Source organism: Jaculus jaculus, chromosome 13 (assembly GCF_020740685.1).
Source record: "Jaculus jaculus isolate mJacJac1 chromosome 13, mJacJac1.mat.Y.cur, whole genome shotgun sequence".
In the NCBI taxonomy this organism is placed as follows: Eukaryota; Metazoa; Chordata; class Mammalia; order Rodentia; family Dipodidae; genus Jaculus; species Jaculus jaculus.
Genome location: NC_059114.1, coordinates 74,162,704 through 74,188,199, shown reverse-complemented (window position 1 = coordinate 74,188,199; position 25,496 = coordinate 74,162,704). Strand labels below are relative to the sequence as shown.

General features: G+C 40.0%; 1 protein-coding gene across 2 annotated transcripts in view; it reads right to left on the bottom strand.

Moving 5' to 3' along the window:
* Positions 1–25,496, bottom strand: part of Zfr (zinc finger RNA binding protein) — a 92,191-nt gene that overhangs the window by 50,877 nt on the left and 15,818 nt on the right. For both annotated transcript variants that reach the window (XM_045132428.1, XM_045132429.1), the window contains exons 3-5: positions 11,281–11,563; positions 8,999–9,143; positions 5,786–6,004 (exon numbers count right to left, since the gene is read on the bottom strand). In XM_045132428.1, coding sequence (XP_044988363.1) covers positions 5,786–6,004; positions 8,999–9,143; positions 11,281–11,563 — 647 coding nt within the window. The remainder of the gene's footprint in view (positions 1–5,785; positions 6,005–8,998; positions 9,144–11,280; positions 11,564–25,496) is intronic.

The following is a 25,496-nucleotide window of genomic DNA, read 5'->3' as shown; positions in this document are numbered from 1 at the left end:
CCCAGGACCCACATAAGCCAGACGCACAAGGTGACACAAGCATATGGAATTTGTTTGCAATGGCTGGAAGCCCTGGCATGCCCATTCTCTTTCTCTTTGCCTCTTTCTGTCTCATAAGTAAACAAAATAAATAAATGAATGCACACACATGTAATCTCAGTTATTTGGGAAGCTGAGGTAGGAATATAATTACAGCCCTCTGATTTGAAGATAATCTGGGCAACATGGCTAGAATTCATTTAAAAAATATATAAAATAAATTTCCAAACCAGCAAGGCTGCTTTTAGATAGTCAATTATGACTATTATTTTTTTTGTATGTGTGCATATGTACAGTAGGAGATATGATGTGGTTAGGTCAAAGGAGAAGATCATTATGTCCCCTTTTAATGTTCGGCAGTTATTTCCTGGAGATGGAGCCTCTTCACTGATTCAGGAGCTTTGGTGGTTTTGCAAGCCTTAGAGATTCTCTCATCTCTACTCCTCACAGGACTGGGGTGGTGACAGACATGGGTGGTTATGTGCTCAGCTACCTTTGTGGGTTCTGGGCAACTAGACTCAGTGGTGTCTCTGGAAGCCTCAAGCCCTCAGGTTATTACAGCATCACCCCATCTAAGACAATGATTGTGTTTTTTTTTTTTTTTTGTGTGTGTGTGTGTGTGTGTGTGTGTGTGTGTGTATTTTGAAGTAGGGTCTTACTCTATCTTAGGCTGACCTGAATTCACTATGGAGTCTAAGGATGGCCTCAAACTCAGAGTGATCCTCCTACCTCTGCCTCCCAAGTGCCGGGATTAAAGCATGTCACCATGCCTACTAGCTTATAAAATGTTTAAAAAAAAATTAGAACTTGAACCCAGGGCTACACACTAGATACTAGGCAGATGCTCTTTATTGACTAGTATCCACAACTCCTTTATTTCCACCATGATTTATGCCTTTTGGATATAAATTGTAAAAATGCCTCTAAAATATAACCTCATAACCTATATATAAAGAAAATAAAAGGCAGAATAAGGACAACAGAGGTTGACAGTTCTAGATGACCAAATCTAGTTTTGTTTGTTTGTTTGTTTTTGAGAATCTATAGTATGAAAAAACAGTGTTACATATATGGTGCAGTTTTAGAAGGTATTTGAGGCAGGTATCACCACCCTAACTTTACAGATGAGAAAATTAAGGATGAGAGAGGTATTTTTAACACGTGAGTTATGTAATCCCAATAATGATGCCGCTAAGTTTAATATTGATAAAATCATCTCTATTTGCACTCATGGAATCAGCTTACTACCGAGTTAAAAATCTCACAATACATACTAAGATGAGTTTAGTTTTCTAGAATTCTGTTAAAATTTTAAATTCTATGAGATTAGCAAGCCTTAGAGATTCTCTCATCTCTATTCCTCACAGGACTGGGGTGGTGACAGACATGGGTTTTGGTTTGCTTTTTTGTTCTTTGTTTGTTTTTCAAGGCACGGTCTCAACTCTACCCCTGGGTGACTTGGGACTCAAATCTATAGCCTCAGTTAGTCTTGAATTCATGACAATTCTCCCACCTCAGCCTCCCTAGTGTTGGGATTATGAGCATATGCCACCATGCTGGGATTAAATGTTTAATGCATATAAAAGCATTTCAAGGAAACAAATATATCTATAGATTAAAAACATTAAGTAAAACATCAATTTTGAACACTAAAACAGTATCACTTAAAATGTATACTCATTATTGGAAAACTGTACAACACACTATTTAGCAGGCAGCAATATTTTGGAATCCCTCATTGAATGAGAAATAGCTGATTTAAATTTCAACTGTCAAAATGGCAGTTGTAGAATAATCTCTCTGAATACTATATATCATATGCTCTAACAAAAATACCTACTGTTTGAAATAATAGTTCTAAGCCTAGGAATTTGTCCTGGGGAAATGACTGGGCAAATGCACAAAAATCTGAGGACTGTTCTTCCTACTGATGTTTCTGATTTTTCTGTAATATGAAATTCTCTATAATGACTACATCAAAATTTTGTTATGACTGGTAAACATAGTAAAGTTGCAGGATATAAAAATCTTCATGCAAAATTTATTGCTTTTACATGGTAATAACAAAACTGCTGAGAAAGAGATCAAGTAATTAATTCCATTCACAATAACTACACAACCCAAAAGAAACAAAACCCAGAATATTAACGAAGTGAATAATGTCTGTAACAAAAATTATAAAATACTGAGAACAAATTAAAGAATGTGCATATGTACACGACATATGCAAGACATTCTATCCTATGATCATGGACTTAAACAGTTAAAACATCCACAGCACAAAGTGATACAGATTCAATGCAATGCAACTTCTATCAAAATTCTAATGACAGCCTTTGCAAAAATGCAAAAATCATTCCTAAACTGTGAGTAGAATCACAAAATGCCTACAACAGCACAAGCAATCCTGAGCAAGAACAAAGCTAGTAGCATCATAGTATGTGACTTGAAAATATACCACAAAGCTACACTAGTCAAAACAGTATAAAAGGATAAAACTACATACATATGCCAACAGACTAGGATACAGAACCCAGAAATAAGCCCACATATTTATAGCCAACTATTATTTTTTAAATGACAGCAAGAACATACACTGGAAAACTCACTTTAATAAGCAGTGGTAAGAAAGCTGGATATACAAACATAGAAGAAGGAAACTAGATAGTCAGCTTAAAAACAACAAGACTGGTGAGATAGCTTAGTGGTTAAGGTGCTTGCTGTGAAGCCCAAGGACCCAGGTTCAATTCCCCAGTACCCACATAAGGCAGATGCACAGGTGGCGCAGGCATCTGGAGTTCGTTTGTAGTGGCTAAAGGCCCTGGCATGCTCATTCTCTCTATCTGACTCTCTCTCATAAATAAATAAAATATAAACAAAGAGAGTAGAGGATTACTATAAGTTCAAGGACAACCTGGGCTGGAGCAAGACCCAACATTTAAAAAAAAAAAAAAAAAAGCTGGGCGTGGTGGTGCACGCCTTTAATCCCAGCACTTGGGAGGCAGAAGTAGGAGGAGTGCCATGAGTTCAAGGCCACCCTGAGATGACAGAGTTAATTCCAGGTTAGCCTGGACCAGAGTGAGACCCTACCTCGAAAAAACCAAAAAAAATATAAATAAATAAAAATAAAATTAAAAAAAAAAAAAAGAATGCTTGTAAAGCATGCTGGTTCCCTAGTACCCATGTAAAGCCAGATGCACAAAGTGATTCATGCATCTAGAGTCCATCTGCAGTGCCAAGAAGGCTACCCACATTCACATTCTAAATAAAAAATATGCCCAAACATTTTACTGTAATAATCTTTATTATAATTATAGCTAATCAACTGGACAGAAAATCAAAAAAATTCTGACTAGGAATAAGCTCATTGAAATCATAACAAAAGAGCCATCTCCTAAATAGAGAAATTCTTGGACTATGTCTTTACTCTTAGTGGAGTAGAAAATGGCTCTCTACCTAACTCCCTTTGATCTCATGATTTCACCAGTGAGGCCCCATGACTCACAGACAATGCCTCTTCATTTCAATTCATTTCTACGTGTTTGTTAAAGTGAACTTAAAATCTACCCGCTGGAGAGAGATGGCTTAGTGGTTAAGGTGCTGGCCTGCAAAGCCAAGGACCCAGGTTCAATTCTCTAGGTCTCATGTAAATCCAGATGCATAAGGTGGTGTATGCCTGTGGGCATCATTTGAGTAGCTAGAGGCCCTGGAATACCTATGCTCTCCCTCTCAAAGGGAATAAATAAATAAAAGAGGGTTTCTTTCTTAAAAAACAAAAATATTGCCAGGCGATATTTATCTAATTTTATTCCAACAGAAATTGCAACTGAAAAAAATCCCTCTATGTTATGCTAGCAGAAAACATGAATACAGCACGGTGTGGTGGCGTATGCCTTTAATCTTAGCACTTGGAAGGCAGAGGTAAGATTGCTGTGAGTTCAAGGCCACCCTGAGAATACAGTGAATTCCAGGTCAGCCTAGGCTAAAGTGAGACCCTACCTCAAAAAACCAAAAGGAAAAAAAAAAAAAAAAAAAAAAAAAGAGAGAAAGGAAGCAATTATGTGTTTTTGTACACACACATATATAAATTATCTTTACCTTTCTTAAGATCTCCTCTGTCAATAAGATAAAACAGCCTCCAAAGCAAAGCCTGTCTAGTTCATCATCATAACCCTGGAATCCTAGAGTCAGAGTTAAGAAATTTAAGAAATAGCCGGGCATGTTGGTGCACGTCTTTAATCCCAGCACTTGGGAGGTAGAGGTAGGAGGACTGCCGTGAGTTCAAGGCCACCCTGAAACTCCACAGTGAATTCCAGGTCAGCCTGGGCTAGAGTGAGATCCTACCTGGAAAAACCAAACAGACAAACAAAAAAATTTAAGAAATAAAAAAGTATTTTGGGGCTATAGAGATGGCTTAGCAGTTAAGGTGCTTGCCCACCAAGCCTAAAGATCCATGTTTGACTCTACAGGTCTCACATAAGCCAGATGCACAAGGTGATGCATGCATCTCGAGTTTGACTGCAGTGGCTTAGGGTCAGCCTGGGCTAGAGTGAGACCCTATTTCGGGGGGTGGGGGGAAATGGACCCAATAAATAAATAAATAAAGTATTTTTAAAATTCATGAGCTACAGGCTTCTAATACTAAAGCCACAACTACCAGAAAGTTCAAATTGAGATTGTCTGTGCTAACTTAAAGAATCCAGAGAACACTAGTATTAGCAAAGGGGAAAAAAAAAAAACAAAAAAAAAAAACCCACAGAATATTCTAAAGCCAAGTATCTGCAAAAATACAATATGTGGTTTTAATCACTGCACTGTAACTGCTATAGTTAGAAACTATAAGGTTAGTGGATACAGTAAGGTCTTAAGTGATCATACCTCTCTAGAGAAAATTTATAGTTAAGGAAAATAAAGCTACTGCTTCTTTCTAAGGTAGGTATGTTACATAACCACCATCTTATGGGTGTTTGCAAAAAGCTACCCAATATTTTCAAAACTAAATGCTGAAATAAACATGGAGAAATAATTCATTGACAGTCCAAAACAGACAATTGGAACAATCTATGACAGTAGTCTCCACCTGTTTTAGAAGGCACGATTAGTTTTCAAATTCCCAAAAAGCACCTGATATTCTGCTAAGAGCTTCCATTAAAGACTACAACATGGAGCAGGAGGGCTAGAGAGATGGCTCAGCAGTTCAGGCCCTTGCTGGCAAAGCCAACAAGACCTAGGTTCTATTCCCCAGTACCCACGGATGCCAGGTAGTGCATGCATCTGGAGTTCATTTGCAGAGCTACAGCCCCTGGAGCACCCATTCTATCTGCTTTCTTAAATAAACACATAAGTAAAAAACAAAAGCAAAACCCTACAACATGGGCTGGGGAGATAGCTCAGCAGTTAAGGCACTTGTCTATAAAGTCTGATATCTAGGGTTTGCTCTCCCAGTACCCACATAAAACCAGATGGACAAAGTGGCACATATATCTAGAGTTAGTTTGCAGCTGCTGGAGGCCCTAACACAGTGCCCATTCTCCTTCTGATTACAAACAAAATATTTTTAAAAATACAACACTAATTAACAGTATGGAGTTTTTGTCACATTATGCATAAATGCTTATATTAATATCTACTGATTAATTCAATTCCTACTACTGAGAGTAAGACAATCCCACAGAAAATCAGGACCATTTTTAATTATGTCCTTTTGTAAATTTGTCTACTCACTTAAACAAATTATCAGTCTTACCAGAATAAGTAACTGCTGTGGTACTGTAAGTAGCACTCTGAGTATAGGATGGCACCACAGTAGCCGCAGCGGCTACTGGCTGTACGGTGGAGGACACGGGATAAATGGAGAAAGTAGTGGTAGCTGGACTTGGTGTGGCTGGTTTTATGGCTGTCACTTGTCGAGTTTGCTGGGCTTGAGTATACTGAGTTGCACCTTGACTATAACCTGCTTTGGGAGCTAAAGCAAGAATGGTATCAGAAAATAAGAAGGGTAACTGCACCAATACACTTTAAAACTAAAAATAATCGGTATTAGCAATGCTAGCATTTTTTTTTCTGGGCAAAAAATGATTTAATTCTTATTGTTGATATAAATATGTCCATTAATTTACTACCTTTCCCCAAATATTTCTACATATTTCAAGCATCTCAATTTGGCAAAACCAAAATAGCAGTATTGCTTAACTGACAAGTAAGTGTGTATGTATTTGAACTAACCAGTCTATCTAAGAAACTTAATGCTGCAAATAGTTCAGTGTTGCCAGGCGTGGTGGCACATGCCTTTAATCCCAGCATTTGGGAGTCAGAGGTAGAATTGCCATGAATTTGAGGCCACCCTAGGCTAGAGCAAGACCCTACCTCAAAAAAAAAACAAAACAAATTTTTTTTTTCAGTGTTTAATTCTATGGGACTCATACCATCAAATTACATTTCCTCCATAGTAAAATTAACTCAAGCTCTCAAGGTACTACTGAACGACTGATTTAGCATATCTCTAAACTTTCTGCTGCCTTTGACAACATACAAAACAAATACTTTGATGCTAGATTAAGATACCTTATAACGTATCTATATCTGCTTATGAAATTTGATCCACAAAAGATTAAGATTTTTTTTTCAGAGAAAATATTCAATGACTTAAAAAAAAAGGTCAAATAGTCAATATCAAAATTTAAGAATAAGCAGGCATGGTGGCGCACGCCTTTAATTCCAGCACTCAGGAGGCAGAGGTGGGAGGATCACCTTGAGTTTGAGGCCACCCTGAGACTACACAGTGAACTCCAGGTCAGCCTGGGTTACAGTGAGACCCTACCTTGAAAAACTAAACCAACCAACCAAACAAACAAACAAACAAAAAAACTTAAGAATAAAGCTGGGCGTGATGGCGCACACCTTTACTAGCACTCGAGAGGCAGAGGTAGGAGGATCACCGTGAATTCCAGGTCACCCTGAGACTATACAGTGAATTCCAGGCCAGCCTGGGCTACAGCAAGACCCTACCTGAAAAAACAAAACAAAACAAAAAAATAAAAACTTAAGAATCAGAATCTGACCCCCCCCAAAAAAAAGCCCTTAAGAATCAATCAAGATCTTCTGACTCTATTCAGCACTCTAAGCATAAGACTAACCTGGTAATTAGCCATGCAGTTCATTTCAGATTATTAGATATACAAATAGAGACGACACCACAAAAACCAGTTACTGTAACTGATATATTTATACACATACCCATGTGTGTATATACATGTCATACATTTTGATACAGGGTCTTACCAGGGAGCCCAGTTTGTCTTCAAATTTATGATAGTCTTGCTTCAGCTTCAAAATACGTTTAACCTACTTTTAAGGGTCTCATAAAAATCAGAAAACCATGGACCTTAGAGATATCTGAATCAACTAATTCATTTATAGATAACAGAATAGAGATGGAGAACAAAAATTACCTGCCCATGTTAATGGCAAGGCAGTTCTAGTTCCTTCTATTCCAAGGCTCTATCCCTTATCTTTAGGGCCTTCAAAAGTAAAGGCAGTGTGGTAGCTGGAATGTAAAAGTTCCTCCTCCCACAGCCTCACGTGTTTGAGTACTTGCTCCCCAGTTAGTGGGGCCTTTGGGAAGTGGGGCCTTTGGGAAGTGGGCCCTTGCTGGAGGAGGTCTGTTACTGGGGACAGACCTTAGAATTTTATAATCAAGCTCTGCTAGCCAGTGCTAGCCAGCTCACTCGCTTACTCACTCTCTCTTTTCCTGCTGATGTGTGGACATGTGATACCTGGCCACATGCTTTCCTGCTATGATGAAATACCTCATGAAACTGTAAGCTAGAAATAAACCCTTTCCCTTTACAAGGTGCACTAGTTGGGTATTGTGTCCCATTAATAAGAAGGTGCAATGCTGACATCAACTGTTTTAAAGTTATTAAAAAATTTGTGTGGGGTTAAGTTCTCAAATTAAATCTATTAAAGAACTCCATCCTTAAATCTACAAATATGCTAGACCTGGTGGATCACATCTTTAATCCCAACACTCCAAAGGGTGAGGTAGGATGGTTGTTAAGTTCAAGGCTAGCTTTAGTTACAGAGTAAGGTCTAGGTCAGCCAGGCCTAGAGTGAAACCCTACCTCAAAACAAACAAACAAACAAACAAACAAACAAAAAAAAACCCTATAAATACATAGGCTTCTTTGTAAACAAAAACAAAATCCTGAACTTGAACTACTATGTACCACGCATTTAACATTATCAGTGGATGTCACTAGCTCAATATTGAGTGTGGTTGTGAAGTGGGGTAAAGGGTTGGTAAGGATGCTCAATAAACAGCTTTACAAAATGTTAAATAAAACAAACCATTCAGCTGATAATGAGGTTGATAAGAACATCATGTATCCTGACAAGTAAAAATAAGGCCCATCAGAGAAGTATCCACTGGTTAAAAGGGCAGTCAGCAATATAAAAATTTCAGGCAGCCAGGCGTGCTGGTGCATGTTTTTAATCCCAGCACTTGGGAGGCAGAGGTAGGAGGATCGCCTTGAGTTTGAGGCCACCCTGAAATTACATAGTGAATTCCAGGTCATCCTGAGCTAGAGTGAGACCTCCTACCTTGAAAAACCTAAATAAATAAATAGATAAAAATTCAGGCATCTTTGGTTCAGAACATTTCATGGAAAATGCTAATAAAAATTGAAAAAAAAAAGAGAACATGGTCAGAAGTTACTAGCACTGGTTCTTTTGAACAGTTTATTTCAGCACTAACAAGCAAGACAGGAATCCTATGCTATACCACAAATGGAGTACATTTCTAGGAGTTTCTTTTGGGTACTAACTTTCCCTTTGTGCCCAATCATGGCTAGATCCTGTCCCTGTAGGTGGATTGTGAAGCTTATCTTCATTTAAAAAAATACCATGATTCATCTATTTCAATACTTTGTAATAATAAATCTATGTTCATAAAACCCACCTGTCTGATAGTAGGTTTCAGCAACAGAAGGCTGAGGCTGGGCAGCGGCAGCTACAGCAGCAGCAGTTGCCGTTGGCTGTTGGTAGTACTGCTTACTATCATAAGCTACAGCAGGAGCTGTGGATCTTACATATGAGTATGAGTCCTAAAGAGAAGGAATGAAAGAAAATCTTGCTGTGACAGAAAAATCATCTTACTATATAAAATAAGTTAATTTAAAAAAACCCAACAAACTAAATTAGTAGTTCCAGATCAAGAGATAAAACAACAGCAAAAAAATTTTTTCTCTGTTATTCTCTATAACTGCTACTAATCTTTCCATTCATTCTTTTTTGATGACAAGGTGAGCTCTGTGAATTCCGGCACTGTAAAAAGTGAGGTAAAGTGGGAAAATATGAAGGTAGGGCATAGAAAATGATGGCTTTATTAATAAAATTATTAAACTTTTTCTCTAGGTATAATGAACCATATACATCAAAAAGAATTCCAGGGCTGGAGAGATGGCTTAGTGGTTAAGTCACTTGCCTGCAAAGCGTAAGGACCCAGGTGAGCTAGATGCACAAGGTGACACATGTGTATGGAGTTTGAATGCAGTGGTTAGAGGCCCTGGTGCACCGATTCTCTCACTTGCTCTCTCTCTCTCATAAAAAGATTTTAAAAAGTAATTCCAACTTAATTAATTGTCCAGAAAAGTAATAGCAAACCCTAATAGTGATGATTTAAATTTTATTTCATATAGTTTCTTTTAGAAATTTGTGTGTGTGTGTGTGTGTGTGTGTGTGTGTGGCACACTAGGGCCTCTTTCCACTGCACATGAAAACCAGATGCCTGTGCCACTTTTGCATCTGGCTTATGTGAATGACTTGGAAATTGAAACAGTGCCAATAGGCAGATGTTATAGCCAAGTGCCCACAAGAACTGAGCCACCTTCCCAGCCCTCACAAAGTTTAAGCTCGTATGCTACAGAATAAATACAGAAAAGCCAGGGAAAGACTAAAAAGGATCAAAGTTTAAAAGCATACAAAAACCAACAAAGCAGTAAAACTGGGTTAACAAAATTAGGACCAGCCTTCTCTGCCTAAGGGTAATCAACTATGTTTTTTTCCTAGCTGCTCTGCCTATATAGAATAGTCTGCTATCCTTTTCTGTAATAAACTTTCACTGAAAAGCAAAAAATAGCCCAAATTTAATTACATGAGCAAGTGGCAATCTAATAATGATCTCAAATAATGTTAAAGAAAATTTAGGATTCCAGGGGGCTGGAGAGATGGCTCAGCAGTTAAAGGCACTTGCTTGCAAAGACTGACAGTCTGGGTTCAATTCCCTAGTATCCATGTAAAGCTAGATACACAAAGTCATGCATGCATGTGTCTGGAGTTCATCCTGGTGCAACCATACTCTATCTGTCTTGCTCTCAAATACTTTTAAAAAAATTTAGAATTCCAATAGGACTGAAATAAGAAATAACTAGAGGTTGATTCCTTCTAAGTCCCATAAGAGTGAACTAGAAGCTGCAGAATGAATAAGCTAGAGGTGTGAATAAGAAGAGCCAGATGAGGTGGCACATTCCTTTAATTCCAGCAATAGGGGAGGCTAAAGTAGGAGGATGTCAGGGGTTTAAAGCCAGCCTGGGCTAGAATGTTAGTTTCAGGTCAGCCTAGGCTAGAGTGAAACCCTGCCTCAACGAGTATGAATAATATTGCCCCCCTGAGGCAGGGTCCCACTGTAGTCCAGGCTGACCTTGAAACCATGGTGATCCTCCTACTTTAGCCTACCAAGAGCTGAGACAGAAAGCCTGGGCAAGGAGTATGAATAATCTTTGGTAAACACTAAAAAAAAAGGTTATCATGACAACATAAACACATAAGAACAGGATGTGTATCTTTAGTAAGTTTCAAAATGAAATATGCAATGTATATGTTCAATACAACCTAAGCCTGTGATCCTTAAATTGGCAGATATACCCATTCCTCAAATGGCTTAGTACAAACAACGGACATCTTTCCTGTATCGATTTCTCTCAAAATTTGGAGTAAAATGAAAACATTTAACTATTAACTCATGCAAAACTTCTAAAAAGAAACAAACACACACAAACCTAACAAACATTCATATATACATTATTATAGTAAAATAGAAGACAATGCTTGGAAAACCCATCCATTTTTCTCTTTCACCACAGGTTTAGCAAGGACCCATGTCTGGTAAGTACTGGCTGGGCACATCACACACTGAAGCCATTATGCTTACATGTTAGGGCTATGGAGACTAGCAGTTCTTACCTGGTAGTTTTGTGTAGTAGCTGGGGGTGGTGGTGGTGGTGCTTCTTGTTGCCTCTGGGTGTAACCATAGTCAGTCGCTGTGTGTGCAGTGGGGTAGCCTCCATAAGCAGCAGCTGTTGCAGCAGCTGCAACAGCTACTGGAGCGGGCCTGGCAACTGCAACTGTGGCGGCTGCTGGTGCATAGGCAGCAGTAACTGTATGAGCAGCTACTGGAGCCTGATGGACAGTGTAGCTAGCAACTGTAGTTGGATGAGAATAGGCTACACCCGAAGCTGGCTGCTGGCTATATTATGAAGTAGAAGAATAAATAAATTTTAAATTTAAAATCTAAGAATTAACCACTTTAAAATTCACTATCAATTTAAAGACATTCAAGTAATATAGATCATGGACTACAAAAGGCCAAGTATTATGAACTCAATAAACTTTCTTCCCAATACTGCATGTATTTTAATTCCTTAACCTCAAAACATAGTATTATTCACACATATTATGCTGCAGATCTTCAATGCTGCAGATCTTCAATCACATTGCAAAGCAAAGATGAAAAACTAGGATAAGAAACATTAAGAAAGGGGAAAAAAAAACAAAAAACCTGACTAGACTAGGAATCTAAAAGCATTTATTGTATGTGAAATTATTTATTGTATTCTATATATTTTCAAATATCAAAAATCTTATAGCATTTACAAAGAAATAAACTTACAATGTATAAAATTTTTAGCCAATACAGTGTTTCATTATATAAATTTTCTCCTTTAAAATGACTGCACAACATGTAAGTAAAAGCAGCCTAAGGTAGATGCTTTGCCATCATTACCAATTAAGCCACAAAGGGCAAAAACATTCACCAAAATAGTAATCAAATAAATTCCCTCCTAACACTCTTAAACAATATTCTACTTGAACATTTCCACTCTCCACTGGTAGAGGGGCATTGGTAGTACAGACACATGGGTGCTGGGGATTCAAACTCCAGAATTACAGAGTAAAGTGCCTTTAACCACTGAGTCATCCCTCAGCCCTTTTAGGTTGAGAGCTTGTGTCACATAAAATTAGTCTTAACAGATATTAAGGTTATTTTCTGTCCAAAGTTCTTTGAGTAGCTTACTAGTCATTTTACTTGCTAAGGCTCTACTACCAAGGTTATGCCTTCTAAAATGAAAGGAACATTTCTTTAGCTGACTACATGTCTTAAGTGAGTCAATAGTGAAGACAGTATAGAATCAAAATTGGAGGCCATCATATTTAACCTTTATGATGGGAAACATTGATAAACTAAGATGTGACCAAAGGGAACTGACATTAATCTTATAGATGTGGGTTGGAGAGATGACTCAGTGATTAAGGCACTTGCCTATGAAACCTAAAGACCCAGGCTCAGTTTCCCAGTACCCACCTAAGGCAAATGCACAATGTGGCACATGTGTCTGGAGTTCGTTTGCAGTGGATAGAGGACCTGGCATACCCATCCATTCATATTCTCTCTCTCTGCCTTTCTTTCTCATAAATAACCTTTTTAAAAATTTAAAGTATATGGAAACTTCATCCAACTAGAAATTATTAATTTCTTTGGATTCTTATACTTTTTGTTTCTGGTTTTTAATTTCTTTTCTCATATTGAACTGAAATCTGCCACCTTGTTGTAACTTCCATCTGTTGATTCATTTTAGTAGTGTCTGGAGCAGCATGGAGTGTCTTTTAGAAGATACCACCTTTTCTAGATTGACTTTCCTTAGGTCATGCAATTTTATACAAAATAAACCTACATCTCAGTCTCAGGGTGTCCTTGAACTCATGGTGATCTGCCTCCTGAGAGCTGGGATTAAAGGCGTGCACCACCATGCCCGGTTTCATCTCACTCTTTTTGAACCTTGGTTACTTTTCAGATATTCTTTATTTTATTTTATTGACAACTTCCATAATTATAGGCAACAAACCATGGCAAGTCCCTCACCCACATTTCCCTTTGAAACTCCACTCTCCATCATATCCCACCCCTCTCTATCAGTCTCTCTTATTTTTGATGTCATCATTTTTCCCTATTATGGATGGTCTTGTGTAGGTAGTGTCAGGCACTGCAAGGTCATGAATATCCACGCCATTTGTGTCTGTAACAGTACAATGTAAGAAGTTCTACCCTTCTTTCTGCCACCTCTTCCACAATGATCTTTCAGACATTTTATTTTGTAAGTGATTTGCATGTATTCATTTACTACAGGGGATGGGGGGGCGGGGAATGGGCATGTCAGGTCCTCCAGAGACTGCAAACAAACTCCAAATGCCTGCACCACCTTGTGCATCTGGCTTACGTGGGTCCTGGGAATTGTATCTGGGGTCCTTTGGCTTTCAGACTTAACCGCTAAGACATCTCTCCAGCCTGACTTTTCAGGTATGCTTAATGTAAAGGCTTTATTATTCATGTGTTTAATAAGACAAAGTCTCACTATATATGTAGCTCAGGTTGGTCTGGAACTTAACTTCCTCCTGTCTCCACTTCCTCAGCATGCACCACCATACTTGGCGACTCTCGGTTCTCACCCTTAGCCCATGCTGATCTTGCTGCTTCAACCTCATGAGCACAGAAACTACAGGTTCATACTGTCATGCCTGATTCTACTTTTTTTTGTTTGTTTTGTTTTTTTCAAGTTAGGGTCTCACTCTAGCCCAGGCTGACCTGGAATTCACTATGGAGTCTCAGGATGGCCTCGAAAGGCATGTGTCACCACGCCCAGCTTCTGGTTCTACTTTAAAAAATATATATTTTATTGGGCTAGGAAGATGGCTCAGTGGTTAAGGTACATGCCTGCAAAGCCTAAGGACTCAGGCTCAATTCTCTAGACTCCACATAAGCCAGATGCATATGCGTTTTGAGTTTATTTGCAGTGGCTAGAGGACCAGGCACACCCATTCTCACTTTCTCTAACAAATAAATAAAAATTAATCTTAAAAATATACATAGTGAATTCCAGTGAGCTAGAGTGAGACTCTACCTCAAAAAATAAACAAAAAAAATTTTTTTTAAGAAAAGGGCTGGAGAGATGGCTTAGCAGTTAAGGTGCATGCCTGAGAAGCCTAAGGACTCCTTAAGCCAGATGCACATGGCGGCACATGCGTCTGGAGTTCATCTGCAGTGATTAGAGACCCTGATGCACCCATCCTCACCTTTTCTCTCTTCTGTGTCTAATAAACAAATAAAAATAAAACCTTTAAAAAACAAACAAAAATATATACTACTTATTATATATAAAACGTGTGTGTATATATATATGTATAACACACACACACACACACACACACACACACACACAGAACAGGTGTGCCAGAGCCTCCAGCATATTGCAAACAAACTACAAATTCAAGTGCCACTTTGTGCACTTGGCTTTATGTGGGTACTGGGGAATCAAACCTGGGTTATTACATTTTTATTTTATTTATTTTTTTTTTGTTTTTCGAGGTAGGGTCTCACTCTAGCCCAGGCTGACCTGGAATTAACTCTGTAGTCTCAGGGTGGCCTTGAACTCATGGTGATCCTCCTACCTCTGCCTCCTGAGTGCTGGGATTAAAAAGGTGTGCGCCACCACGCCCGGCGGTCATTACATTTTTGCAGGCAAGTGTCTTAAGGGCTGAGCCATCTCTCCAGCCGGATTCTATTCTTTTTATAACTTTTTTTTTTTTCCTTCGAGGTTAGGTCTTCCTCTAGTCCAGGGTGACCTGGAATTAACTATGCGTCTCAGGGTGGCCTTAAACTCACAACACACCTCCTACCTCGGCGTGCCCATCACGCCCGGTTTTAAAACTTTTTTGTTGACATTTTTCATACACCTATGTAATGTATTTTGATTATAGTTTGCTCTCATTATTTTCTTTTGTCCCCTCTCTTCCATATGCTGATCCTTTCTTCCCAAGTAGTCCTTCTACCCTAATGTCCTAAATTTTGCCCTCTCCATCATCCATGATAAAATGTTAATGGGCCCAATATTGTGCAGGTCTTATGCAGGTAATAACAGCCACTGTCAGGTCAGGAGTGTATCAGCTAAAAGGAAATCAGCATCCCAGAACACCCCTCCCTGCTCTGGCTTAGTTCTTGATCATATTCCTTCTGCCCTTTCTACAGTGTTATGTGAGCCTCAGAGATCACAACAGGGATCTGACTCTTGTGTCAAATAATTTAACAAAAATTTTCAAAAATTTTAACTACAAATACTGCTATAACCCAAATAAATGTCTTTTAAAATCCTCAATAATTAGTATCAAATGAGAAGTCAGGCATAGTATACACCTGTAATTTCTAGCCTTCTGGAGGCAGAAGGACCTTAAGTTTGAAGACAGTGTGGGTGATATGGCAAGGTCCTCTCTCAAAAAGAAAGCAAGTGGTCAGATGTGGTGACACACACACCTTTAATCCCAGCACTTTGGAGGCGAGGTAGGGGACCCATGAGGTGGAGGCCAGCCTGGAGCTACAGAGTTCAGGTCAGCCTGAGTTAGTGTGAGACCCTAGCTCAAAAAAACCCCCAAATTCCCAATTTAATATACCACAATCAGAATGAAAGATAAACTCAAATGCTCATTTTAACTGATAGAAGTCTCTGGCCCAATACACCCTGGGCATCCACTACTGTCAACTGATGGAGGAAAAGTACCTTACAAGTCTTTTATGAAAAATTCAAAAGAGGAGGTAAGGCAGGCTCAATGAACCAGAAACAACAACAAAATTCCTACTTATGGAAAACCCTTTGCTAACATCATATTCAATTAATGAGACTTTCTGCTAAAGATTCCACAACTCCCCAAAAAGCAAGGTCACAAGTACTGCAGTTTTTAAACTGACAAAAACACCAGTGTATTTCTATATACAATAATTTCATTTCCAACAGCACCAAAAAGAAAATACAGTAGTTAAAAGGCCCAAAGTGAGGTCAGGGGAAGAGACTGAGTAAAGGAAAGGTGGAGGGAGGGCTAATCAAAATCTAAGAGGATGCAAATAAATCATATGGAATCCTCTGGTTTCGGACAATGGAACACTCAGGAGCCATAGATCGTTGTTAGAAAATTTTCAGTGCCAGGGATGGGATACCTCCAGTGAGTTGTTGGCCAGGGAGGTCCCTGATGCCCCCAAAATATTATAGGCCATTGCCGAGGTCCTTGGTTTCCCACCAGGAATAGATGGTAAGACCCTATTGCTGAAGACTCCACATACTTGGACTGCAAGGCCACTGAGAAATCCTGCTGGAACTGAGCTGATAACCTCTTCCATGTAGACTAGCTGACAGCTGGAAGAAGCCATTCTACATGTAGTTCAAGGGGAGAAAGAGATACCACCAGTGAAGATAACAGTGGACACTGCAAGCCTTATATTTGGCCAGCTAGGCCAAATGAGCCAACGGGTGCAATAGTGGCACATCTGTCATGGTGGAAACTAACTGTCCTCCAACTGGATGGGAGGCCTGCTCCATGGAGGGGAATACATCCCTGATACTGAAAACTTAAAGCAGGGGTACTCATGAGCCCTAGGGATGTAACATCTGCTGATGTCTGGAAAAACATATATACTATGCTTATCAAACTGCCCAGTAAGCACTTCTCTTAATACTTATACCCTTATATTAATGCTACTCTCACTTGGGGTAGAGAATCTTCTCTTTTTAGATGGCAGTGACCTTGGGATGACTCAGAAGGTATCATAGTGCTAGAAATAAGAGACTAGAGTACTGAATAACATCTTGATCACACCTTCCAAGGCTCAGGGTCTAATGTGGAAGAGGTGGCAGAAAGAATGAAAGAGCCAAAGGAAGGGTAGGACTCCTTACAACATGTTCTCTCCAGACATAAAATGACCTGGATATCCATGACCTCACAGTGCCTGATACTACCTACACAAGACCATCATAAGAGGAGGAAAAGATCATGACATCAAAATAAAAGAGAGAATGATTGAGATGGGGAGGGGATATGATGGAGAATAGAATTTCAAAAGGAAAAGTGGGGAGGGGGAGGGAGGGTATTACCATGGGATACTTTTTATAATCATGGGAAATGTTAATAAAAATTGAGAGAAAAAAAAGAGCAAACTTAAAGGGCATGGTGATGCATGCCTTTCATCACAGCACTTTGCAGGCAGAGGTGGAAGGACTGCGGTGAGTTTGAGGTTACCAAATGAATTCCAGGTCAGCCTGGGCTAGACCGAGACCCTACCTTGAAGGAAAAAAAACCAAAAAACTTAAAACAAAGTGGGTGTGCTGAAAAATACCTAGAATACCAACAGAGGGGAAAATTGAGGCAGGAGCATTGCACGTTGGAGACCTGCCTGGCTCAAAAAGCACATATTGAGAGCCGGGTGTGGTGGTGTACACCTTTAATCCCAGCACTTGGGAGGCAGAGGTAGGAGGAGCACTGTGAGTTTGAGGCCACCCTGAAAGTACACAGTGAATTTCAGGTCAGCCTGAGCTAGAATGAGACCCTACCTCAAAAAACAAACAAAACAGCACATATTGAGCTGCGAAGATGTCTCAGCAGTTAAAGGAACTTGCTTCCAAAACCTGCTGGCCCGAGTTTAATTCCCAAGCCACCCATTAAAGCTGAACACAAAAAAGGACACAGGTGTCTGGTGTTTATTTGTAGCAGTAAGAGGTCCTGGCATGCATGTGCACGTGTACACGTGCACCAACTCAAATAATTAACAAAAGAAATAAACTTAACCAAGAAGAAAAGATTTGTACACAGCAACTTCAAGACACTGTTGAGAGATTTAAAGACACAAATAAAAAAAAAATCCCACATATATGAGGTGGAAGACAGTGTTTCAGTATCAGCACTGCTCAAAGTGATGTACAGATTTGATGCAATAATTATTGAAATTCAAATAGATTTTGTAGATAATGAAAAAAATCAATTCAATTCCCCAGTACTCATGTAAAGTCAGACTCACATCTGAAGTTTGTGTACAGTGGCAGGAGGCCCTGGCGCATCCACACTCACACTGTCTCCCTAGCTCAAATAAATAAATAAAAATAGTTACAGCAATCAAAACAGCATGGTGTGTCTGGAGTTTGCAGTGGCTAGAGGCCCTGGTGAACCCATTCCCTCTCTCTCTGCAGGGTGTGGTAGTACTTTCATTAAAGCACTTGGAAGGCCACGGAAGGAAGATCATCATGAGCTCGGAAGGAAGATCATCATGAGCTCAAGGCCAGTCTGAGACTACATAGTGAATTCCAGGTCAGCTCCAAAACAAATCCTTGCATATACACTCACACTTTTTTTTTTTTTGAGGGGGGGGGCGGGTCTCACTCTAGCCCTGGCTAACCTGGAACTCACTCTGTAGTTCCAGGCTGGCCTTGAACTCAGAGATCCTCCTACCTCTGCCTCCTAACTGAGTGCTAAGATTAAAAACATGGGCCACTAAACACAACAATCAAATACTTTTTTTTTTTTAAAGAGAAGGACAGAGAATGAATGAATTAATGGGCATACCAAGGCCTCTAGCCACTGCAATTGAACTTCAGACATATGGACCACCTCATGTGTCTGGTTTATGTGGTTTCTGGAGAGTCAAACCCAGGTCCTTAGGCTTTGCAGGCATGCTCCCTAACCACTAAGCCATCTTTCTAGCCCCTCAAATACTTTGCCTGTTTTTTTTTTATTTTGAGAGCAACAGAGAGAACAAGACAGAGATAGAGAGAGAATGGGCAGACCAGGGCCTCCAGCCACTGCAAATGAACTCCAGATGCATATGCCATCTTATGCAAGTGGCTTACATGGGTACTGGGGAATCAAGCCTTGAACAGGGATCCTTAGGCCTTACAAGCAAGAACTTAACCACTAAGACATCTCTTCAACCCCCCTCAAATACTTTTTGATGAAGTGTCAAGACTATTTAACAAGGAAGGGACAAATCTTCCCAACAAATAGTGTTGGAAAAAGTGAGCACTTACATACAAAAGAATGCAATGGTAACTATTCATAACACTACATATAAAAAACAACTCAAAACGAATCGAAGAGGCTGAGTTGCTGAGTTCAGTGGTAGCACAAATAAGTATCACCACCACCACAACAAAAAGAGAACTAAATATAAGTGCTAAACTATTCACTTCTTGATAGAAGACAAAAGGGAGAAGCTATATCAATGCATTTAGCAATGACTTCTTGGCTATGACATCAGAAGCATAGACAATAACCAAGAAAGACAAATTAAGACTGTGTATCAAAATTTAGTTCATTAAAGAGCACAATTACTACAGTGAAAAGATATCATATAAGAGATAATCACAAATCATGTTTGATAAGTTTAAAATCCAGACTATATATAAATAATGCCTACAATTCAACAATAAAATCAAGTAACGTGATTTTAAACAAATGGGCAAAGGACTTAATAGACATTTCTCTAGAGACAAACAAATGGCCATAGAGCACATTAAAAAAATGCTCAAAATCACTAAACCGAAGAGAAATGTAAATCACAATCACAATGAGGTACCAGACTACTGTAAAAATGAGACAAGTGTTTGAGGTATGTGGCAGAAATTAAGAGCTCTTGTGTACTGTCAAGTGGGACTGTAAAACTGTACAACTGCTATGGAAGTTCTTCAAGCAATTAAAAACAGAGCTGAGGAGATGGCTCAGTGGATCAAATGCTTGCTGTGTCAAGTTTAACAACCTCAGTAGAGTATCATCTACAATCCTAGTTCTCCTATAGCAAGACATAAAACTCCCAAGAAGGTCATGGGACCAGCCTGGTACATTTTCAAGGCAGTGAACAACAGTAAATCCTATCTGAAATAAAGCAGGTGAGGACTGACACATGGGGTTGTCCTCTCTTCTCGTGAAAACACACTCACACATCACGTATCACAAACAAAGATAACAAGAAGAAAATTAAAGGGGCCTGGGAGACAGCTCAGCAGTTAAAGGTACTTGCCTGTCAGCCTTCTAGCACAAGTTCAATTCCCCAACACTCATGTAAAACTGGACACAAAGTAGCATATGCATCTGTAATCCCAATGCGCCTATGGCAATAGGAGGCAGCACCAGAAGAATATAGAAGTTCATGGACTGCTAGACTTGCACACACTGTGGAAAACACAGGGACACATTGTCTCAAGCAGAGAAAAGAGAAACCTCCACAGGTGAACCATGGCATGTGCAGGCCATACACAAAAATTCAAAAGTAGAATTTATCATTTGACCTATCAATTCCATTCTCAGACCTGTAATTTCACTTCTGAGTGTATCCCCAAAAATTAAAAGCAATGTCTAAGTGCTGTGTATACATCCAACATTATCTTCTAATAGTTTTGTTAATTATTTATTCACTTGAGAGAGAAAGAAGCAGACAGGAGAAAACAGAGAGATAGAATGGGCCTCTAGGCACTGCAAGTGAACTCCAGATGCATGCGCCACTTTGCACATCTGGCTTAGGTTGGTCCTGGAGAATTAAACCTGGGTCCTTGGTTTTTGCAGGCAAGCACCTTAACTACTTAGGCATCTCTCCAGCCACATCCATCATTATTATCAAGAGCCAAGAGGTAGAAGCAACCCAAATATTTGCAAAGAGAGGAATGAAAAAAAAAATGTGGCATGTACACACAGCCAGCTATATTCAGTCTTAAAATGGAAGGAACGGCTAGAGAAATGGCTCAGCGGTGAAGGTACTTGCCTGCAAAGCCTAATGACCTGGGTTCAATTCTTCAGTACGCCACATAAAGCCAGATATACAAAGTGACACATGTAACTGAAGTTCATCTGCAACAAAGTGCTGGCATGCCCATTCTCTGTCTGTCTCCCTCTGATTAAAAATAACCAAATGAAGCCAGGCGTGGTGGTGCATGCCTTTAATCCCAGCACTGGGGAGGCAGAGGATCACTGTGAGTTTGTGGCCACTCTGAGAATAGAGTGAATTCCAGGTCAGCCTGAGCTAGAGCAAGACCCTATCTCAAAAAACCAAATAAATGAAAAGAAAAAAGAAAAAGAGAAGGACATTCTATGAAACATGGATGAACATTAAGGACATTATGCTAAGGGAACTAGGCCAGTGACAAAACAGAAGATACTGTTATTACTCCACTTACATGCCCTACTCCTACCTAGAGGTTATCTACAGTGGTAAAAACTCATAGCAAGTAGGAATATTTATATTCAGTTTCATATTTGTAGAAACTCTAGACATGTTTGACAACAACGCAAATATATTTAATACTACTGAACCATTTACTTAAAAATGACTAAAATGGGCTGGGCATGGTGGCACACTTTTAATCCCAGCACTTGGGAGGCAGAGGTAGAAGGATCACCATGAGTTTGAGGCCACCCTGAGACTACATAGTGAATTCCAGGTCAGTCTGAGCTACAGTGAGACCCTACCTCGAAAACCACTAAAAAAAAAAAAAAAAAAAGAGGCTAAGCCGGGAGTGGTGGCGCACGCCTTTAATCCCAGCACTTGGGAGACAGAGGTAGGAGGATCGCCATGAGTTCAAGGCCACCCTGAGACTATAGAGTTAATTCCAGGTCAGCCTGGACCAGAGTGAGACCTTACCTCAAAAAACAAAAACAAACAAAAAAAAAAAGAGGCTAAAATCATAAATTTTAGGACAAATCTGAATAAAGTACTACCCCTCATTCCAATTTAATTACTGCTACTTCAACAAAAAACAATGAATATATACCATTTAGCTAGACAGATTTACAGAAGAGTATTTAAAAACCTGGGGTCTGGAGAGATTGAACAGCTAAAGGCACTTGCTTGCAAGCTGGATGGCCCAGGCTCAATTCTCCAGTACCCACATAAAGCCAGATGCACAAAGTTGAGCATGTATCTAGAGTCTAACTGCAGTGTCAGGAGGCCTGGTGCATCCACTTTCTGTCTCTCTCAAATACACAAAATATTTTTTAAAAATTAAAAACAGCCAGGTGTGGTGGCACATGCCTTTCATCACAGTACTCGGGAGGCAGAGGTAGGAGAATCGCAGTGAGTTCGAGGCCACCCTGAGACCGTATAGTGAATTCCAGGTCAGCCTGGGCTAGAGTGAGACCCTACCTCAAAAAACCAAAAAACGAGCCGGGCGTGGTGGTGCACGCCTTTAATCCCAGCACTCGGGAGGCAGAGGTAGGAGGATTGCCATAAGTTCAAGGCCACCCTGAGATGACAGAGTTAATTCCAGGTCAGCCTGGACCAGAGTGAGACCCTACCTTGAAAAACCAAAAAAAAAAAAAACCAAAAAAAAAAAACCAAAAACCAAAACAAAACAAAAAAAAACATCTAAAAAAGAAAAGAAAGAAAAGCTGGGTATGGCTGCACATGCCAGAAACCCCAGCCCTAAGGTGGAGCACAGATAAGAGGCTGGTGTGGGGAGGGGTCCATGGCCAACCAGTCTAACTGAAAAATGTTCATGTGAGCCAGGTGTGGTGGCACACAGCTTTAATCCCAACTCTCGGGAGGCAGAGGTAGGACTGCTGTGACTTTGAGGCCACCCTGAGACTACATAGTGATTTCCAGGTCAGCCTGGACCACAGTGAGATCCTACCTCAAAAAGCCTCCCCCCCCCAAATAAATAAAGTTCATGTGACCTCCAGGTTCACTGAGTCTCATCTTAAGAAATTAAGGGAGAAGAGCAACAGAGGACACCCATGTCTGCCTTTGGCCAATGCATTTATGTACCTGTACATACAACATACATGTATGTAACACACTCACACAATTTATCTTTGTTAAATGGGTAAATAAGTTGGCTAGAAAATGAAAGGAAATTCAGAGCCAAAAACTACGAGTAAACCAGGTAATTCTGATGGAATCTGCTGATCCCTAGAGCTGTGCAGCAGTGATACTTAAGGCAGCAAGCAGGTCTTCCAACTGCCATTATTCTGTAAGAAGGCAAGGAACTCAAGACACAGAACGCAAATCAATACACCACTTCCTCCAGCAGAATTTCCCATGTTCATCACTGTAGCTGCATCAATACTTGTATGGGCTAGTAACAAGAGGTCACACACAAGCACTAATTTACTCACCATGCTTTCCTGTGGGACAGTTTACAGCCAGATGGTGGTTCAGTTAATTACCCAGACCTGGTATATCCATCTACAGTATACTCTTATACAGAATGCCAATTTTCCCATTTTATGTAGGGTGCTTTTGTATAAATAGCATCTGTGCTGCAAAGGTATAAAAGAACTGAAATCTTTTTCTTTCCTGTTGAGGCCCCCAAGGGAACCAAAGTTAGTGAATTTTTTTTAAAAAATTTTTTTTTATTTGAGAGGGAGGGAAAGAGGCAGATCAAGAATGGGTGCCCAGGGCCCCCATCCACTGCAACTGAACTCCAGATGCATGCACCCCCTTGTGCATCTGGCTAACACGGGTCCTGGGGAGTTGAACCTGGGTCCTTTGGCTTTGCAGGCAAACACCTTAATGGCTAAGCCATCTCTCCAGCCCGTGAGTTATCTTTTTAAGGGCAAACTGCAAGGAAACTTTTCTGATCCTCCGTCTTGGCACTGGGTAAATAAGACAAAATTCTTTAACCAGGAAAAAAAAGCCCTCTGGAATTCACATTTATCAGGATCTAGGCTAGTAATTTAGTTTAATATTAACTGTAGGCTGACAATGTTTTGCAGGTGTCACAAAATATTTTTCCAACAGGAGATCTCAAAAATAAATTGAATGAATGAATAAAATTGGGCTGTAGAGATGGTTCAGTAGTTAAGTGCCCTTCCTGAGCAAGCATGAGGGACCGAGACTGCCCAAATCTCGAGATCCCACATAAAACAGCTAGGCTTGGCTACATATACCTGTAACCCTGGTGCCTGTAGGGCAGCAGAGACCGGATACTCTTCGGAACCCAGAAAGCTCTGGAATTAGTAAACAGACTCAGCCTCAAAACAAAATCAGATGTAAGAGAAAGAAAGTTTACCCAATACTCCACTCTGACATCCATGGGGCTGCAAGGGCACGTACAACCACATACACCATATACAGACCCCACATTTTATACACACACACACATTTATAAGCCCCATAAGGAAATTAACTACAATGAACAAGGGTCTGCAGAATATGGGCTGGAGAGATGGCTTAGCCATTAAGGTGCTTGCCTGCAAAGCTTAAAAATGCATCTTTGAATCTCTAGGTACCATGTAGCCAGATGCAGCGATGCAAGTGAGCAAAGTTGCACATGTGCCGCAAGTGGGTGTACACGTCTCAAGTTCATTCACAGCAGCTGAAAGGCCCTGACACACCCATTCTCATTCTCTCTGCCTTTTCTCTCAAAATAAATACATAAAATAGAATTTTAAAAGAGTGTATTTTAAAAGAAATTATCAAACCTTAGATCAAGAGATGGTGGTGGTGCACGCCTTTAATCCCAGTACTCGGGAAGCAGAGGTAGTTGGAGCACTGTAAATTCAAGGCCACCCTGAGATTACATAGCGAATTCCAGGTCAGCCTGGGCTACAGCAAGACCCTCGAAAAACCAAGAAAAATAAATAAATAAAAAAATAAAAGTAATCTAATGCTGGGTGTCGTGGTGCACACCTTTAATCCCAGCAGTGGGGAGGGAGAGGTGGGAGGATCGCCATGAGTTCAGGGCCAGCCTGAGCTGGAATGATTCCCTACCTTGAAAAACCAAACCAAAAAAATAAAGAAAATAATAATGATAATCACATGATGGGGCTAGGGAAATAGTTTAGTGGTTAAAAGCATTTGCTCTGCAACGACTACAGACTGAATCCCTAGAACTCATGTAAAGCCATATGTCTGTAACCCTAAAGCACCTATGGAAATGGGATTCGAATCAGGAGAATTCAGAAACTTATGGCCAGCTAGCCAAGCCTTCCAGTGGGCAAACAACAAAGATACCATCTCAAACAAAGGGTTATCATTTGACCTTCACCCTTTGCCAAGCCCACACCCCCACCCAATACACAAATAATGAAAAAACCATTTTAATCACCATCAGATGTAGTCGGGTGCTGGCAGCCTGCACTACACAGTGAGCTCAAGACTAACATTGGGGGTTGGTTACATTAGTAAGTCCCTTGTCTCAAAAAGAAGGGAAAAGAGCTGGGCATGGTGGCACACACCTTTAAGCCCAGCACTTGGGAGGCAGAGGTAAGAGGATCACTATGAGTTCAAGGCCACCCTGAGACTCCATAGTGAATTCCAGGTAAGCCTGGGCCAGAGTGAGACCCTACCTCAAAAAAAAAAAAAAAAAAAGGAAAAGAGAAGG